The 20,078-nt window shown below is 45.0% G+C and overlaps 1 protein-coding gene across 1 annotated transcript in view; it reads right to left on the reverse strand.

The window, feature by feature from the left end:
* CDK5RAP2 (CDK5 regulatory subunit associated protein 2) overlaps positions 1 to 20,078 on the reverse strand; it is a gene marked incomplete at both ends in the record, with an annotated part of 167,128 nt that overhangs the window by 58,348 nt on the left and 88,702 nt on the right. Inside the window, 5 exons of the mRNA XM_084237826.1 lie at positions 156 to 251; positions 5,844 to 5,972; positions 8,125 to 8,234; positions 9,611 to 9,741; positions 14,480 to 14,577. Coding sequence (XP_084093952.1) covers positions 156 to 251; positions 5,844 to 5,972; positions 8,125 to 8,234; positions 9,611 to 9,741; positions 14,480 to 14,577 — 564 coding nt within the window. The remainder of the gene's footprint in view (positions 1 to 155; positions 252 to 5,843; positions 5,973 to 8,124; positions 8,235 to 9,610; positions 9,742 to 14,479; positions 14,578 to 20,078) is intronic.

Below are 20,078 nucleotides of genomic sequence, written 5' to 3' on the forward strand. Positions count from 1 at the left end.
CACAACCTCGGAGAGGGAAGTGCCTGAGTGTCTTTGCTCTGCACTGGGACATGGTACAGCAGAATGAGAAGAAACCCATCAGACTCATTCCAGAGGGGAGACCTGGGCCCCTGGGGGAGAGGGGGGTGATAAGTAGATAACTGCCATGTTCCTACCTTGTCACTCTGCTCCAAAGACCGGTCACTCAGGAACTTATTATCGTCATCCTCTCCAATTCTGATCGTGTCCTTGTCCTCCTTGCTAGCCAGAAGCTACATGAAGCATGGAATGGTGTGAAAATGCAACCCAAAAAAGTGTGCAGCATGAATATGTATGAATAAGTCAGTGATGTCTTTTTTTAAAAACGCAAAACAAAAAAACAAACCAAAAAAAGAGGCAGAAATAAATGCCAAAGCCATGAAATAAAAATTAGCCAAAGTTAGAGTTACTAGTTCCGACACATCACACACAGCTGCCTGGGACCAGGCATAATTTAAGGACAAATTCCCCAAGAAATAACTAAAGCCATTTCCCTCTGCCTTTGCACAGCCTTTCCCGAGCTGCTGTAAATTGAATACGTTGTCTGTTGTGCCGTTGCCGATGCTAAATTCACTTTCAGATTATATAAAAGTAACAAGATTTTGGAAAATAGCTATTGATAGAATAGAAAATATCGAATAGGGAGAAAGCAGTAAATGAAACTGATGGTATGCCCAGTGCCCATGTAGCTTCTGTTTAGCGCAGGGCAGAACCTTTGTGGCCTGTCACACACTGAGGCGGACAGTCCCAGCAGCACTGTCACTTTGCTAACAAAATGTCCCCATCACTAATGAGCATCAAAAACATGCCTGATGACAACTTTTTGCTTTTGAAGATGAAGGTGAGTTATTTATAAAAACAGCGTAAATCTCCAGTGTTTTAAGGAAGAGTAAATCCCGAGGTAGCTACACTCTACAGAACAGACTGCACAAAGTTCTCAAGAGAGCCAAGAATTCTAGTTGTGGGACATCTGGATTAACCAAATGAGAAATAAGGGGAAAGTTGGCCACACCCAGGGAGGGAACCAGCCAAAGCTATTTCAGATATTACACCAAATTTCAACTGAGCAATGCAGCAGTGAGCTCCCGGCTGGATGCTATCACCACACCCAGAGGGTGGAGTCCCGTGCTGGGCATGCCGGCGTATGAGATACCCAGGCTCTGGCTCCAGCACTCATTCTATGAATTCTTACATTTAGTCAGTTATACCCCTCATTCTCCTAGCCCAACTTAAAAACCCATCTGCCTACACCTGTTGCATCCAAGTGGTGGGACTCCATATTAGGGCTACCATTTTAAAGACAAACCTGACAAACTGTATCAAGGGCCCTCTAACCTTACCCTTGTCAAATTAAAAGTTGCAAGGGGAATGCATATTTTCTATCTCTATGTGTACTTTAAAACTAATTATTATATATCTGGGAGTTCAGTCTAAGGGGGGAAAAATACTAAACCTAGAAAAAGACTTGCATACAAAGATATTCACCAAGTAATTTAAAACAGTGCATCACTGGAAATATGTTCTACAACATATTATGTGGGGCCTCCCCGGTGGCGTAGCGGTTGAGCGCTGGGTTGTGAAGCTGCCCGCAGCCTCTGCAGCGCCAGTTCGATCCCCAGCTGCTCCCCAGCCACCAGAGGAGGGTCCCACATGGAGCGCAGACCTCTCCTGCTGCCCGCTGCTCCCCTCAGCAGTGTACTTTGGTCCTTCTGCCTGCTCTGCTCCCCGCTCTGGCTCTGGTGAATTCTCTCACCCTCCCACGCTTCTGACTGTACCCAGTGCTTGTATAAATAAATATAAATAAATCTTTAAAAAATATATATATATTATGTGTTGTTGAACAAATAATTGTTGTTCAACAACAACTGCTGTTCAACAACAGCAAGACAGTTAAATCTCAGTGCATCCATAAGATGGAATAAGGTACTTTTCCTATTCCTAAGGTACTATTACTATTTGGCCATCTTACCCAAAGCAATATACAGATTCAATGCATCCCTATCAAGGTTCTAATAGCATTTTTCAAAGGACAAAACACATACAACTGAAACTTAAAGACGGTGAATAGCCAAAAGCAATCCTGACAAAAACAATGGTGATATCATACTCCCAGACTTCAAACTAGACTACAAAGCTATAGTAATCAAAACATATGGTGCTGGAATGAAAACAGACAAATGGGCCAATGGACTAGAGTAGGGAACCCAGAAATAAAGCCATATATATGGAAGTTAACCTACAACAAAGGAGCCAAACGTATAAATTGGAGAAGGAAGTCATTTCAATAAATGGTGCAAGGAAAACTGGACAGTCACATGCAAAAGAATAAAATGGATGTGACTGTCCATCTCACACCTTACACAAAAATTAACTCAAAATGAATTAAAGACTTGGCTGTAAGATCTGAAGCCATAAAGCACATTGAAGAAAACATAGGCCAGACACCCCATGACACTGGCTTCAGTGATGTCTTTGTGGACTTGTCTCCATTGGCAAGAAAAACAAAAGAAATACAAACAAACAGGACTACATTAAACTAAAAAGCTTTTATATTAAAACAAAGAGACACCCTACTGAATGGGAGAAAATATTTGGTCATCATACATCTAACAAGGTGTTGATATCCAAGATGGATAAAGAATTCACACTACTCAACAAAAAGAAAGGAACCTACAAAAAAAGGGGCAGAAGAGAGAGATACTTCTCCAAAGAAAACATACAGGTGGCCAACCAGCACATGAAAAAAAATGCTCATCATCACTTATCACCAGGTAAATGCAAATCAAAACCATAATGACATACTGCCTCACAACTCTGAGACTGATTCATACGAAAAAGACAGAAAAAAGAAGTGTTGGTGAGGACAAGAAGAAAAAGGAATACTATTGGTGGGAATACAAACTAGTACAGCCCTATGGAAAACAGTTGGTTTCTCAAAATATTAAGAACAGATCTACAATATGATCCAGCAAATCCACTCCTAAGTATCTACCCAAAAGAATGCAAAACCACTAGTTCAAAGGGTTCTATGCATTCTACATGCATAGATCAGCCTAAGATCCCAATGACAGAGGAGTACATTAAGAAGATGTGGTACATTTACACGATGGAATACTACTCAGCAATTAAAAATAGAAGATGTGTCATTTGTGACAACATGGATGAAACTGGGGGGGGGGGGGGTAATGCTAAGTGACCTAATAAGGAGAAAGACATATCACATGGCTTCACTTATATGCAGAATATAAGGAAACAAAACAAAGATCAGTCAAAACCAAAGCAAAAACCAACCCTAGAAATCTGACTGCAAAATTAAGGCTACCAGAGGGGGAAGGTAAAAAAAACAAATAGGTGAAGTTCAAATGGACTACAGTGGAGCACTATGGGTGTTTGGTGGTGGGTGTGGTAACACACACTTGAAGAGGTGGGAGCCTATATTTCTGAATCCTGGGGAAAAAAAACAGGAAACAACTGCATAATAGAAGCAGTGTGTGCATGCACATGTTCACATACACAGAGAAGGGAGGATTCCAAAGTGTTACTTAACTGTGGGTGCTTGAAAGTGACAGGATTAGGGGTAATTTATTTTCTTTTTTCCAAGTGTTAGGTAGAACTGTAGTTTAAATATTGGAGGGGAAATATCTGAATTTTAAAAACACAAGCTAGGGCCTCCCCGGTGGCGCAGCGGTTGAGCGCTGGGTTGCGAAGCTGCCCGCGGCCTCGGCGGCGCCGGTTCGATCCCCGGCTGCTCCCCGGCCACCGGAGGAGGGTCCCACATGGCGCGCAGACCTCTCCTGCCGCCCGCTGCTCCCCTCAGCAGTGTATTTCGGTCCTTCTGCCTGTTCTGCTCCCCGCTCTGGCTCTGGTGAATTCTCTCACCCTCCCGCGCTTCTGACTGTACCCAGTGCATGTATAAACAAAAAAAAACAAACAAACAAACCAGCAAACAAATAAATAAAGCATGCCTCTATAAAAAAAAAAAAAAAAAATTAAAAAAAAAAAAAAAAAACACAAGCTATATTTGCTCTCTGGGCGTCACTGTTATAGTCTGAGTTACAGCGCCTGTGCATGGGAATGGTGCCCAGCCCCCACTCTGCCAGGCCTGCAGCTTAGAAAAGGCTGTGGACAATATGAGCATCTCTGGTTTGCTGTTGCCTCGTGTCTCGTGGAAGGAGAGCCAAAAGTACTCCCAGGGAATGGCAGCCCCCCTCTTTGCCAGCCCACACTCACCCCTAACAACCTCGCCTCCCTCGACTCAAGATTACTGAGGGAACGTCATCTTTCCCATGCGGATCTTCCCACCATTCTGGGGGACGACGGGGACTGCGCCACAAAGGACACGGCTATTCATAGGGAACATCAAATTGAAGTGCAATCTGACAAATGACTCAAATATGAATCGGCTGGTATTAAGATCTCAGAGTGGGAAGAGGGAAAAGCCTCTGTTCTCCAAAGGACATAATGGGACATTTAACAGATTTTTTTTCAAAGGGCAAATGAACAAACAAACATGCCATTTACAACTCAAATGAAGTAGGCGAAGAATGAGCTGCTTATTAAAAATGCTGCTTTGGAGAAAACAAACCAAGAGACTTGTTTCTCCCTAAATGGATGGCAGATACTCCTACTTTTCAAAATTACCTAGAGCCCAGGAGGCTAAGATCAATAATATCCCCACTCGCAGAGAGCAGATGGCCAGAGCACAGCATAAATACCCCTGAGAGTTTCCCACTTTGAGGGTAGGAGGAGACAATTTAAGGCTGACAGATCTTTCCCCAGAAATGGTATGGCAATGAGTCCTCCATTTACCTGGCATACTAGGCTGAGTTCAAGACATCCCCAACCAAGAGGGTTCCGGGGAGTCATGTACAAAAAGGCCCCTCTGTGCTTGCTGGTGAGGATGGTTCCAGGCTTTGAAACAAGGCTCATGAGCACAGGGCAGGGCACTTCCTGTAGGAGAGCGGCCAAGGCAGGGGCTAATGAGTAGCCCCAGGTTCTTCCTGACTGCCCCAACTTCAGGGTCCCCTACAAAGGGACAAAGGCCAAGAGCAGAGAGAGTCAGAGACAACACATCTCAGAGGTCAGGAGAGACCCGTAAGTCATGGGGGTGAATATGGCTCCATTCGTCCTTTCCTGGGGCAGGCTAATGGAATGGGCCCCCCACCCTCAGTGAGAACACAAGCCAGGCGGCCCTCGGAGGAGACATGATTTAACCTTTCCCGGCCCCTTCAGACTTTTTTAGGGGCACCAGCAGAAAATTCCCACAGTCGGGAACCTGAACTTATGGAGTGCTGACTGTTACTCCTGTGGTGTCCTCTGTGCGTGGCAGAGCGCAGGGGTTCCTGGCTATGGGTGGAAGGAATAACACACTCGCGGTCAAATCCTGATGCCCAAGAGAAGAAAGAAGATGCACAAAATTCAGAGGATGAATACAAAAAGCAAAGGAGCAAATGTACTGACTAGTTTGCTTTCCAGCGGTAGTGGGTCTTTGAAACTGTTAACACCCAGCAACTGGGTGATGTGGCAACTCTCCAGAGCCCTCTGAGACCACCACCCAGACGTGCTGTCTGCAGCCCTGATCCCAGGGTTAGACTGGGACAAAAACATCACAGTATATGGAACGTGTCCATGAAGACATGCCCCAAACCTGAGCAAGCCCCGGACAGCCCAGCTGACCTCACAGAGCCTGTATAACCTCTGGGACAAAGGGAATTTCAACAGAGACACCCCTCCCCACAACCCCAGCACAGAGGCAGTCTTGAGAACCAGATTGGGTTGTTACATTTTTGTAATTGGCACACTACACCAAGACTGTTTCTTCTTACCTTTGATTTTTCTGCAGACCCAAGCCTATCGTCATCTTGGAAGCCCATGCAAGAGAGATCAAAAATGGACTTCTTCAGGTGCTGGTTGTCTGCATACAGTTCCTTCACCAAATGGATAAGGTCACTGACCTAGGAGACAAGTGCAGGGAGAGGACTGGCACTAGATTTCAGGCCCAGGGCCACGCCCCTGGACATAGACCTTCCTACTGAGCAGCCTTCTCAGCATCACTGGCAGTTAGGAATTCAGGAGGTCTGATTCTAGCCATCAGGCTGCCCTGGGAATGGCACAAAACACTGTCCTGCCTGAATTTGAATTCCAAAGCCACCACTGTCAGCCAAAGAGACCGAGGCAAGCTGCCTAACCTAAGCCTCTATTCCCGCTGCGGAATGGGTCACTGAGGCATGCGCGGGGCCGCAGTCACAATGCACTGAGGTCTCTGGCACAGTCCCAGTGCTCCAGGGCAGCTAATGCTCTCTGTCTTGTATGAGGTGCTCTGGAGGAAAGTGCCCGAAACTGAAGTTTCTGAGACTACGTCAGAGCCTTGTTTTACAACATCGACCTTCTTCTTTGTAGCCTATCGAGCAATGTCAGGAGGAATAAGAGCCTTCAACTATAGAGCAATGACAGCTACTAACATACTCCCACAAGCTTTAGTCAATCATTCCTTACAGAATCCTGAGGAGGCAGGCAGGCTAGTAAGACCACCCCCACTTTACAAGTGAGGATATGAAATTCACTGCTCAAGGTCCCAAGGTCAGCTGTCTGGTGAATTAAATGGCCAAAGTGTCTCACGGGATGGAAAAGGGCAGCTTCCTCTGGGCAAAGCAGAGATCCCAGGGCTCCTGGTCCAGTGCTCCTCCTTAGGCACAGGTCTTGCTGAAGCCTGGGACACAAGCAACTGAGCAGCCACCACCTGTCTCCCTGAAAGCTTCAAATCCCAGTGGCCAGTCATTTCCCAAAGACTTCATCATCATGGGGTAATCACTTGCCCCTCAAATAAAGTAGGACGTCCACCCTGACTACACAGCAGACATCCAGTATACCAAAACATGAATACAAACTGGACCCATGCCTCAAGAGGTTATAGTGAGAAGAACTCTGATTCTACACTTACTAAGGATCAACCAAAAGAACTACCTCCTCCCCTTCACAGGGCCACAGTGGGTGTAAGAAGCAGCAATCATCACCCCATCTTTTTCATCTTTACAAACTTCAGATGCCTTGAAGGTCCCTGCTTCACCCCTCCCTAAATACCCAAGTTCAGACCTCCATTCTATTTTTACTTTCGTGCCTTACACCTGCTATTTTCTCTTTCTGAGGAACCCCTCCACACAAACTCCTACTCATCCTTCAAAATGTCCTCACAATCACTTCTGTTGAGATCAGCTTCCTCTGATCAAGTGAGCACCCCCAGGGCTGACACTATGCCTCTCCTTCACAACCTCTATGCCTTATACGTCTGTCATCACAGTGATTGCGTGTGTGTGCGCGCGCGCATGTTTCTCTGAAACAAAACTGAATCTGTCATACATGATCATTTTATAATGAGTCGGTGTCCTCTGAACTCACAGTTCCTTTTCTTATCATGGCTCCTAGAATCTTTGAACACTAAACCACACTAACCACACCACTAATCAACAAACTGAAAAACCTTTCCAGTTTTAAAAAAGATTTATTGATCCAATGTAGACCTTTATCCTTTCAAAAAGCATCTATAAACTTCCACTGTGTGTGTGCCAGATACTGGGAAATCAGAAGTAAATAAGACACAATCACTAACTCCAAGATGTTCACAATCTAGCAGGGGAGACAGATAAATAACCAGATCATTGCAGATGAGAATGAGAAGAACATCAATGCAATTGTGAACGCCCCGACGGAAAGGTGGCTGACCGCATGGAACCAACAGAATGTGTTCCCAGAGGAGATGGAGCCTGGGTTGGGTCCTGATATAAGCCCAAGGAGGAATGTATCAGACACGAGGGTCTGGGCCCTCCGGGTGATGTGCAGAGAAAGAGCAGACAAGCAGGTAGGACAGACAGCAAGGAGAGGGATGGAGTTTTCAAAGTCCTACACCTCTGGATGCAGGTGGAAGCGAGGCTTCTGGTGATGGTCCTGATGTAGTATATACAGCTGCAGAATCATGAGGTACCCCCAAAACTTACCTAATGTTACCAAGTTACTGCAGTATAAATTTCTTTAAAAATGTCTTGAACCCCTCTGATCAAGAACCCAAGAGACAACAAACAGCCAACAGAGGATGGAAAGTTAGATCAATACCTTTTTCTTCAGTTCTTCTTGAGAAAAATGTTCCACTGGAAACTGGTCTTGCTTTCCAAGGCAAATACTCAGATAAGACGTTTGATCACTATAAAATGAAAATGGCTCTTCTGCACGTTAGAAAAAAAAAGGAGGGGAGGAGGAGAAAAAAAAATATCAGAAACAGACCCTTCCCAGACCGATGCCAATGCAATCCATCTAAGGCACTTGAGTGGGTGGGGACAGGCGGCTAGAGGGGGACACGAGTACCCACAGCAAGTTTAATGCGCCACCTTTGGAGCAAAAATAATATTCCCTTTTCTCTAGGCTGCCATTATCATAGCTTAGGTTTCCACCCTGGCCAATTCTGAATTATAATATGCATATCAAATTTTGTGCCTGGAGACCATTTGAGTGGCCCAAGGGATTTCAGTTTAAATGAGGGAATGATTCTGTTTAACAGGTGAGACTATTGGGGGGGCGGGAGAGACGTGAGCCTCAAGGGTTGAGCCCAAGTGGAAAAAAGTGCCTGATGTATTTTTTTATTGACCCCAGAGTAACCCACAGTAGCAAGTTCCCAGCCCATGTAGAGAAACTTCCTACTCGATGTAAGATAAGAAGATCTTTGGTTGCCTAGGTAAGAGTCAGCATCCTCTGCAGTAAAGGTCATATTCAAATAGAGAGGGAAGGAGCAGCAGAGGGGCAGGCTAATTATTAAGCAAGGCACAGCCACAAATATGATCTCTCTTAAGACAGGCCGGTAAGAGCTGATATACCTAATCTGCTAGAAAGCGCTACAGCTCAAAGGAAGATGTCCTGGCTCAGTCTGAGTAAATCAGTCCCCCCTTCCATCCCAAGTCTCAGTTTCTCATGGGATACCTGTCAGAGATGAGAAATTAAGTGCCTGACCCTTGCACACAGTAGGTGCTCAAGAAATAGCAAATCTATCACTGCTAATACCTATTTTTACCATACATGCCAGCCCCAGGGTAGACATACTGAAAGGAAGGGGACAGCACCCAAGACTGGAAGGGGCTCAGCCCCCAGCCAGACAGAGGGCCAACAAAGCTGTGATGAGCAGCCCCGCTAGGAACCTTGCGCCCTGTCTCGGACCTTCCTGAATGAATCACTGCAGCAAGCCAGCGTACTCGCGCCCCACATGTCTGCACAGCCAGGCTCTCTGCGCTGGGTGCTAAGATAGCCAGAACCCAGGCATTCTCGGCAAAGAGAATGAGGCTGCAAGGCCCTGAGGTTATGTGCAGCTGAGGCAGCCAAGGGTGCAGAACAGCGCAGAGCAACAAGCCCCGCACCCTCCGCAGAATGCGCTCAGCCTTTGCGCGTGAGGGCGGAAGCCAGATGGACACACAGGGAGAGACACGAACACAGTCACCACCGAAAAGGAGCTCCAGATGAAATTCTGTGGGCGCCTCAACTCCTACGGGAGTCTTAGAATTCTCGAGGTCCCAGTAGAAAGGCCAAAGGGAAAGACATACAAGAGAGTTTGTACCTTCCCGCCTCTGAAATTCACTGATCTGCTCCTCCAACGTCTTTTTCAAATTCTGATAGGAGAGCACATCCTGCTCCAGTTGCCTCCGAAGAGCCAAAATGCTGCTCAACTCAGCCTGCAGGTTGTTGACACTTGATAAAAGAAGACAGCAGTAATTGAGAACCACAACTATTTATGCTGTGAGATGCAAAGCCCAGCAAGCCTTCCTTTGATTTTTATGTCTTTTTGTGGGTTGGTTTTTTTTTTCTGGTTATAAAAGGAGATACATGTTTATTATAGAAATCTTTAAATGTAAAAGTATAAAGAAAACAAAATTACCATGATCCTACTACCAATTACCAGACAGCAGACTATATTTCCTCCCAGCCTTTTTTCCCCAAGTATTTCCACAAGGTTGAAAGAACGAACACAGGACATACAACGCCAAACCGTGTGTGCTTTCCTCGCGGGATGGTGCCTTACGCTATTAGAAATGATCTGCAAACATCATCTTTAATGACTATACAATGTTAAGCCAGGTGAATGTCACTTTAGCTCCTGCCCCATTAGTGAATAGTTGGGTCATTTCCAAGTTTTGGGTGGAACTAATTTAATTCTCCAGAATGTTTATGTTTGCAATGGCAAGGGCTTTGCTAAGGAAGAGGAGGTTCTCCACAGTTTGGGTGTCATCTGGCACCCGTGCCTCAGAAGAGGATGTCTGTTGTGTCACTCTGAAAGAGGTGGTACTGGGGGTGAGGGGCTGGAGGGAAGAGAAAAAGAACAAAGAAAGAGAGAACAGGTAACAGCAGGGAGAGACGGCTCAATCTGGGAGCCAAGAGAACTCCACTATGCGGGGCTGGCCACTCACAGCCAGAGTTCCACATCTGGGTCACTGTGATATGAAGCTGAGCTGTACAGAGTGTGTATGACACCGGAACCACTGAACGTGCAGGAGGCCACAATAAGGCACATCTCCCAATCTGCATTAATCTTGGGCAGAGACTGTCCAGCAGAACTTTCTCTGATGTTGGAATTTGGAAATATTCTGGACCTGTGCTAATATGGTAGCTCATGTGCTTAGTGAGCATCTGAAATACGGTTAACACACTGAAAAACTGAACGTTTAGTTTTCTTCAATTTACATTAAAGAGTCCCCTGGTTAGTGGTTCTGGACTGGGCAGTGCAGATCCTCAGGAGGGACGTGGATGCCCCCACACACACCGTGCACCTGCGGGGTCACAATGATCACCCCCATCCCTCAGTGGAACAGAAACCCCAGCCCGCATCTGAGCACCATGGTAATGTTTCACTGAGCATCTTGAGCCTACAGCTTTATTCACACTCAGATGAGTTTCTTAAGACAGATTTCCAACAGTGCAACTACTGGGTCAAAGTATGTGAACATTTTTCAAGACTACCAAAACACATTAACAAATCAGAAAGCCTCCCTTTTTAAAGACCAAGAAATAACATCACTCCCTGTTCAGTGGTCGACCACAAACACTTTGAACCTGTCTGTAAAAATTTATGAAAATGTAAATTTTTCTAGAGAGGGTGCAAAAGTTTTCATCAGATTTTTCAAAAGGGATCCACAGTACCAAATGGCTAGAAGCTGCTGCTCTAAGAATGTGTGCTACAGACTCCAACCCACTTCTCCTTCAGAGATTTCTTCAAGCTCCATCCATCGAACCACACACATAAATCAACATATATTGGAAGGAAAATAAACCATTATGTCTAATCTCCTACGCTCACTGCTTTGTAGATGGTGCACTGTGAAGCCGTCTTCTTGCAAGGGAGCAACTTGTACCTGGTTCCATTTCAAGAAAATCATAATGATCAATTTGTAAGGCTGATGGAAAGCTTTACAGGGGTGTCACCACACAGCACTTGCCTGGATGCGGTCATGCTGCAGAGACATTTAACAAGGTAAAAATGGAGCTTGTTTTAGCAAACCTCCTGCGATTAGGGCTGGGGAAAGCTAACTGCTTCGCCGCCACTTCCATTTCCTGACAGGGTGAAAAGTCCATAGCTTCTGCTCCTGGGCCTATCGGCTGTTTTCCCAACTCCAGGATCTTTTCAAGGTGTGAGGTGTTGGTGGAATAAAGGGGCTTCACTCAGAAGGAAATAGAAGCCCTGGGCGTGCCTCCTTCTGGAAGGTGGCTGGGGCGGAGGCAGGGATGAGAGGTCCGAGACCATGCACTCACCAATGTACAAGACGGTCACACGGCTGAGTCCAATTTCATCTGTAAAATGCGGACAATACCTTCCCTTCAAGATCACTCTGAGGGTTAATGTTAAGGGGAAGAGCTTAGCACCGTGCTGAGCACACAGCGGATGCTCAACAAACATATGTCGGCATCGCCTCCCCCATATCCAAACAACTCCCAAATGAACTGATACTTATGAGCCAAACTTTCTGATTCTCAGGAGTTACAGCAGTGATCCTCGTCTGGAGATAATTTTTCCCCCAAGGGCACATGTGACAATAAGCAGGAACAGTGCTGGGTGTCACCGTCGGGGAGGAGGAAGGTGGCTACTGGCATGTAGTGACAAGACTGAGAGAGAGATGTCACTACATATGCTGCAATGCACAGGGCAGCTCCTCGTGACAGAAGTCGCCAGGCCCAAGTCCCAGCAGAGCCATGGCTGAGAAAGCCTGAGTTCCAGGAAGTGCAAACTGTGCCAATCTAAGAGGAGAGCTGTCTCAGTAAGGGCACTGGCCCGGGAGTCAGGGAGATCTGAGCTTTGACAACTCCTAACTGTAGAAGCTTGGGTAATCCCCTCAACATCCCGAGAGCAGATTTCCCCTTCTGTGATCTGGGGACAAATCTGGGGACAAATCCAGCTGCCCATGACTTGTTTCCTTCCTCCCTTTCCAAGTTAAATGACGTCACATCTCCCAAAACGCCCACTCCTAATGAGAGAGAGAGTTGGTGTCAGTCACGGCGGTCCCATCTGACTTAGCCCACAGTTTTGCCCTCTGGATCTAGCAAGGCCTGAGCACTCTTACCCCCCTAAAAGCTAAGCCTGTGCATACTGGGATACTGAGGCATTTGGAAGTTTTTCCGTGTTGTTATTATTCTATATTAATGTTACCATTTACTGAGGGCTTCCTATGTGTCAGGCGGCATTAGGACTAGACACACTATCATCTCTTGTTTCAAAACATCCCTGTAAGATAGGCAGGCAGGCAGGCAGGCAGGTAAGCCAGCCAATTTCAAATGTACAAACACAGGCACTGAGGCTCAGAGTGAAAAGACTTAGCCAAGAGCTCAGAGCTACTAAGTGGCAGAGGTGGGATTTAGAACCAGGTCTGTCTCACCCTAAACATACTTCAACTCTAAAGATGAGCAGGAAACCGTTCAAGCATCCTTAACAGTCACAGCTCTGCCTCAGTCCCATCCTGCTTTTCATTCATTAAAAGAGAGCCTCTGAAACGCAGAGCACCCCCATGCCAAGGGGGCTTGACTGCACCGCACCCACCCACAGGCCGCTCAAGCCCAGCTCAGAATCTGTCTCCCCTGGGAGGAGCCGCAGGATGTACAATTAAACCCACATTGCCCACTCCCTCCTGAGCTCCCCGCATTGCCCAGCCCCACCCCAGGGAAATTACTAGCAGCTGAGGCTTCTTGAAAAAGCTCACTTTCAGAGAGTGATGCCTTCGCCCAGAATTTCATCAGCATGTTTTCATTTTCTCTAAACTCATTTCAGATTTTAAAATCTGAAAATTATCTCATAACTTAGAAGACAGGGGGAGAAGGGGTACGCATTCATCCACAGACCATTTCCTGAGTGCCTACTTCCAGCCCCTGAGATGGCCTGGGAAATGGTGACAGAACAGGGTCCACGGGCCAGACAGTCCTCAAAGGGTGGTGAGGGCAAGAAACAGAGGGGGCAGCTGTCCGAGGGGTCAGTTCAGGCCTCCAGACCAAAGTAACCCTCCAGATGAATTCTCAAGGAGTAGTGGAGACAAAGCAGGGTGTGCACTCGCACGAAGATGGAGGCAGGGAAGCACACACCCCAGGAACCACAGCGTGCCACCCCCATTGTGCTAGAGGGAAGGAAGGTAGGTGGGTGGCATCTTTGAACTTTTTGCCGAGGAAAATTTTAGACCTAAACAAAATACAAAGTGATATAATGAGCCCTTCCCTATCTACCTACCGTTCCCACCCTCACCCACCCCAAGTGTCAGGGAGCCGTGGCTAGTCCTATTCACTCAGTAGCCACTTCCTTCACTTCTGTCCTGTTTGGAAATGAAACCCAGACACCTTTAACTATTACAGTGTATACAGAGATGACTTCTGAATCTGAGAAATCTCTGAAGCCAACCCTGTATTTACAGAGGGACAAACAGAGGCCCGAGCTGAGCAAGCCAACAGCAGGCTCCTCACCACACATACCTCCCCAGCACCAAACTACTCCAGCAACTCTAAAGCATTGAGTCACTCCACAACAGAGAGACTTGTTTGAGGCCCAGGGTTCTATCACTCAACACCTGTATGACTTTGGACATGTCACTTAACCTCTGAGTTTTCATAGCCTTGGGAGAAACAGGGATTTTATTATTACCTACATCACAGAATAGCTGTTAAGGATCATATAAGATAATACACATGGAAGCACATTCTAGATCTATAATAAAGTATAAAAATCTGACTAATTATTTATTATGACATTTTTATCCTAAGTTCATTGCCTACAAATCAGACAAGTCTTGATAGGAAATATATGTGCCTGACTTAAATAAGACAATCACCACCCAAGTACTTTAAACTTCCTGAGCAGATTGGAAGGGTTTCACTGCCTCAGAGATCACTAGCATTTATTTAAATGTGTGTTCCTGTGTTCACACTCACATGTGTGTGACGTCCAAACAGAAACCTTTACCTGTCTGAGTCCTGTAGAGATTTTACCAGGTGGGCATAGATGTCGCATTCTTTCTTCAAGACCTGAGTCAGCACTTCATTGTCTAATTGTTGCTTTGCCTGGAAATGACAAAGGGCATCTGACATTAAGGGGAGAATTTCAAAAGAGCACATCCTTACATTATGCAAACATATGTGAATAGTTCTGGTTTTTAAATTCGAAGGAAGGTGGATGCGGGTGCCAGGCCCTGAATCAGGCCACAGTCAGAGAGCACCACCTGCAGGAGGAGTGGGGAATGAGTTTTATTACCTCAGAATAAAGCCGAAAGCCGAGCTTCCAACACTTGACAACTGCTATAAAAGAATCATCAGTTACCTCATCTGCCACCCTCAGAGATGCCGGCCATCTATTTCACAAACTACAAAGAATGCCTTTCCACGCTTGTTCTCTCTCCAAATAAAAGAAAATCATAAGCCAAAACCTGAAAAGTATTAGGGACAAGGGACTTACATTAAAGTGGAAGAGGTCAAGTGTGATCACGCTTTAAAGGCATCCCAAACAGAGTGACGATAAAGAGATCCGAAGTGGATCTCTAGCACTTACAAGCAAGGTAACCTCAGGTAACTAGCTTAACAAACTCTGTGAGGTTCCATCTCCTCATTTATGACATGGAGATGTAATTTTGTGAATCAGCATTGATAAACGTGAAATTTTTTTTATAAGTTCAAATTTTCACTCTGCCACTTACCAAGTCCTAGGACTGAAGAGGTTACTAGGACCTTGGTATTCCTACCTGCAAAATGGTAGACAATAACCACCACCTCATGAAGCTGCGGGGTAGATAAAAGTGAAATATTGTAATGTAAGGAAAACCAAGGAGAGTACCAGACATGCCTATAGCATTTTGTTGTGCCAGAAAATAAAGAATTGCTGGAATAATGATGGAGTGTTGTCAAAAGGACAGAGAAGCCAGTTTGAAAAGGCCAAATATGGGACAATTTAAGCATCAAAATAAACAACAATAGTAACAGATTATAGACTATTAAATAAAACAGATTCAAGACTCTACACTGACATGAATAAATGAATAAATGGAAATAGAGGAATTTTCTTGATAGTAGAACAACTAATAAACATAGACAGAATGATGAAATCAGGAAAATGACCATTTGTTAACCACCAAGGAAATAAAGACTTCAGCCCAGCAGCATAAAAGGATGGCAAAACCAGTGGGTGAAAGTGTAAAGCATAAGATTGTCACACAGACTCAAAACCCATGCACACAGAGACTTATTAATTATAAAGGGGAACAAAAGTAACCGTATAGCTGACACACTGGGCAGACAGCACCTTCATAAAGTTATCAGTGAGCATGGCCATAAAATGGAACAAATCTAAAATGGGTACCTTCAAACAGGACACAAGGAAAGAACACAGCCTCGGTACTGTGCTATTCCAGCCCGAGGCCCCGCCTGAACCCAGTCACTAAAAACATCAGACAAACCCAGACTAAAGAACATCTTATAGCAGAACTGCACTGGCCACTTCAAACGTATCAAGGCTATGGAATCCTAGGGAAGACTGAAGAAATGAAGAATCGAGACTGTCTAGTGCCCACATTATCCTGCAAAGGGCACTGTGGGACAGTTGGTAAAAGCTGCGCCATGTCCTATAGGAGAAGGTCCCCACTTACAGAAAGCAAACCCAGGTATTCAGAGGCGACAGAACTTTAGGGGAAACTTATTCTCAATGACTCGGGAAAAGTAAAGTCCTTTGTCCAACTGCCTGTAAATATGAAAGTAACTCGAAACATGAAGAGAATATCCAGGAAGTTAATGTATATAGAACCCCTAGCACAGTGCCTGGCACAGACCAGAAGTCTCTGAGTGCAGGAGAGACCCTTGCTTAAGGGAGAGTAAGGGGCCACAAACAGTCCTTTGATTTCACACTGACTTAAACCTCCTCCTTAAGTCAAGATACTGCCCAGGACAAGGGTTCTAGCCTCGTTAAGATTCAAGGACTCACTATTTACAATAGCTTAGTTTTGGAAACAACCCAAATGCCCAAAAATAGATGACTGGATCAAGAAGATGTGGTACATATACACCATGGAATATTACTCAGCATTCAAAAAAGATAAACACATGCAGTTTACAGCAACATGGATGGCATTGGAAGGGATCATGCTCAGCAAAATAAGCCAGAAAGAAAAAGAAAACTACCGGATGGTCTCACTCATAGCAGGAATCTAGAAAACTTAAATAAGGGACCAGGAAAAAGAATAACTATAAGAAAGAAAAAAAATCAAAATCAACAAACAACTATGAACCAGAGACACACTATGGGGGGTGGGGGAGCAGGAAAGGCGGGGATTGGGGTCAAAATAAGGGGGTTGCAATTGTATGGGGAATATAAAAATAAAATTTAAAAAAAATAAAAAAAAAAAATCAGGTCAAAAAGAAAAAAAAAAAAGATCCAGGGACTGCATAATTATGAACAGCGGAAAGTTCTAACCTCTAACTGGAATAAATGTGAAGGGAAATGCTACTACTACAAGCCAAAGCAGTATTACTGCTTTCCTCTGACTTCATCATCAAAAGAAATATGGTTACTTTGCACATGCTATCGGCATGGTAAAATATTTATTCACTACCTCAAAATTACAACAGCCACTATACTTACCACTAGGTCTTACCCAGCGCCATTTCGAGAGCATCTCAATTTTGATAACAAATTTCAAAATAATTGGTTTCCTTTCTGTAATCCTGTGCACATATTAGAATTAAATATTTTTTTAGAGAAGGGGTCCTTGGTTTCAATGACCACCGAAAGAATGCCAAGGACAAGAAGAGGCTATGACCCTGGCCTAGGAGGATACAGCTATGCTTCCAGCCCCGGACAAAACAAGGCCAAGATGCCAACTAAGGGTTTCATATGCAAAGTCACCAGTGAGGTGGTGATAAGTGAGTCACCCAACTGCTGGGAATGCCAGGCCCTCTTGTGAGTCATGCCTCACGTCACTGGCACGAGGTGCTCCAAATGTATTTGTGCACAGTGACGTCGTGTGGGATTCTCAGCCCCACCTGCATGCCCCAGGTGTGCGGACAGAGGGCCCCAGAGAAGAGACGGGGAAGAACTCAAGAGGACATCTTGGACACAGAAGCTACTGAGACTCAGGCTGTTGGCCACTGTGCTGAGTGTCTCCAGCATTTTCTCATGTAATCCTCATAGCCACCCAAAGAGTTGAGAGGTGAGATTAGGTGTGACCACTCTCCCCGCTGCACAGGTGGCAAAGAGCATGAAAGGTGCGGCCAGCTGTGCATCCAGAAGCTGGACTCCAAGGCCCACATGCTTCAGTCCACCCACTGCTTCATGGTGGGTCAAAGCACTGGCACCAGGGAGCCAGCACTGTCAGCCACGTCAAAGCTGCCAGAGCAAGGCAGTGGTGGGTAAGAAAGCGAGAACTTACTAACTGCGTGACCTTGAACAAATTATTCAACCCCTCTGTGTTTCTATGGCCTCACATACAAACAGAGGCAATAATTCTGTTTGTCACATAGCGTTGTTAAGAAAATTACCTGATGAGCTGGGAAGTTTGCCCACGCAAGGCCCCTTCTAGCCTGCAGTCCGAGCCCAGAGAGGGAGCGGGAACCCACTGCTGGGGCAGACCAGGTGCGCAGGGAGTGCATCCCGCATCACCATTTTAGAACAGGGACATTTCTTCAGTAAAGACTGCCTGAAGCCACAGAAGGCTCCCGGAGGAGCCAGAGGTGAGTTGGAAAGTTCGCCCACGCCAGGCCCCTTCTGGCCTGCAGTCCGAGCCCAGAGAGGGAGCAGGAACCCACCGCAGGGGCACACCAGGCGCACAGGGGAGTGTGTCCCGCATCGACATTTTAGAACAGGGACCTTTCTTCAGTAAAGACTGCTGGAAACCGAGAGATGGCGCCTGGAGGACCCAGAGGGGAGCAGAGAAGTTCACCCAAGATGCCGGCCAGTCCCAGCAATACAGTGTCCCAATGCATACGACAAATTAGAAAACAGACAGTAGGGAGTAGAAGAACCACACGCAATCCAGCAACTCCTCAGGAAAAAAGCACACCACAAAAAGAAAACCACCCCCCAGATTGCAATGACAGTAACTTGGAAGAACTTCTGAGCCTTCCAGAAAGAGAATTTAAAATTGCCATGATTAAAAACTGACAGAAGTCATAAAGGAAAACAATGATAAGGGAAAAATAACCAATGATCAGAAGAATGAAATTGAGTCCCTAAAGAGGGAAGTAAAAGAAATGCAGGAGATCAAAGAATTAATGGAGGCACTAAAGAACTCTGGGAAAAGCAATGAAAGCAGAATAGATGAAATGGAAGAACGAATAAGTACTCTTGAAGACACAGAAATAAAAAGAACCAAAACAGAAAAGGAAAGAGAAGTACAAAGGAAAAAGACCGAAGAGAAGCAAGACTTCGGGAACTATCTGACTCCATGAGGAAAGGAAATATAAGAGTTATAGCAATACCAGAAGGAGAGGAGAGAGATGTAGGAACAGAGGAAATATTCAAGGAGATAATTGAAGAGAACTTCCCAAACATGAAGAAGGAGCTGAAAATTGATATACAAGAAGCAAGAAGAACACCAAACTTCCAAGACGAAAGGAAAAATACAGCAAGACACGTAAAAGTAAAGCTCCCAGAATCCAGGACAAGGAAAAAAGAATGAAGCTGACAAGAGGGAAGAAACAGATAACATTCAAAGGAAAACCAATCAGGCTGACATCAGACTTCTCCGAAGAAACACTATGGGCAAGGAGAGAGTGGAGGGACATAGTCAACAGACTCCAAGAAAACAGATGCCAACCAAGAATACTCTATCCCGCAAAGCTTTCCTTCGTCTATGAAGAAAGAATAAGGACCTTCCCAGACAAACAGAAACTCTGGAATTTCATTACCACCAAACCCCCACTCCAAAAAATACTACAAGGAGTCCTAAAGCCAGAACCTAAGAGGGACGAATAACAATGAAAGAAAGCCAAAAAAAAAAAAAGTTATTAAAAGAATAAATAAATAAAATCAAAGGAAAGACAAACACAATGGCAAATACAGATCCTAACATATCAATACTAACTCTAAATGTAAATGGACTAAACTCTTCAATAAAAAGATACAGAGTCGCAGGCTGGATTAAGAAACAAAACCCAACCTTCTGCTGTCTCCAGGAAACACATTTAGCTACAAAAGATAAAAATAGACTCAAAGTCAAAGGATGGAAAAAAATCCTACAAGCAAATGGACCAAAAAAGAAAGCAGGAATAGCTATACTTATATCAGATAAAACAGATTTCAAACTCAAAAAGATAAAAAGAGACCCCAACGGTCACTACATGATGATCAAGGGGACAATACTTCAAGAAGAAATAACAACTCATTAACATATATTCACCAAACGAAGGAGCACCAAAATATATCAGACAACTATTGTCATCTCTGAAAACAGACATCAGAGAAAACACATACGTAGTGGGAGACTTCAACACACCACTATCAACAATGGATAGATCATCGAGACAAAAAATAAGTAAAGACACTAAAGTTCTAAATAAGGACCTAGAGCACTTGGGCTTAA

This window comes from Talpa europaea (assembly GCF_964194135.1).
Source record: "Talpa europaea genome assembly, chromosome: 7".
In the NCBI taxonomy this organism is placed as follows: Eukaryota; Metazoa; Chordata; class Mammalia; order Eulipotyphla; family Talpidae; genus Talpa; species Talpa europaea.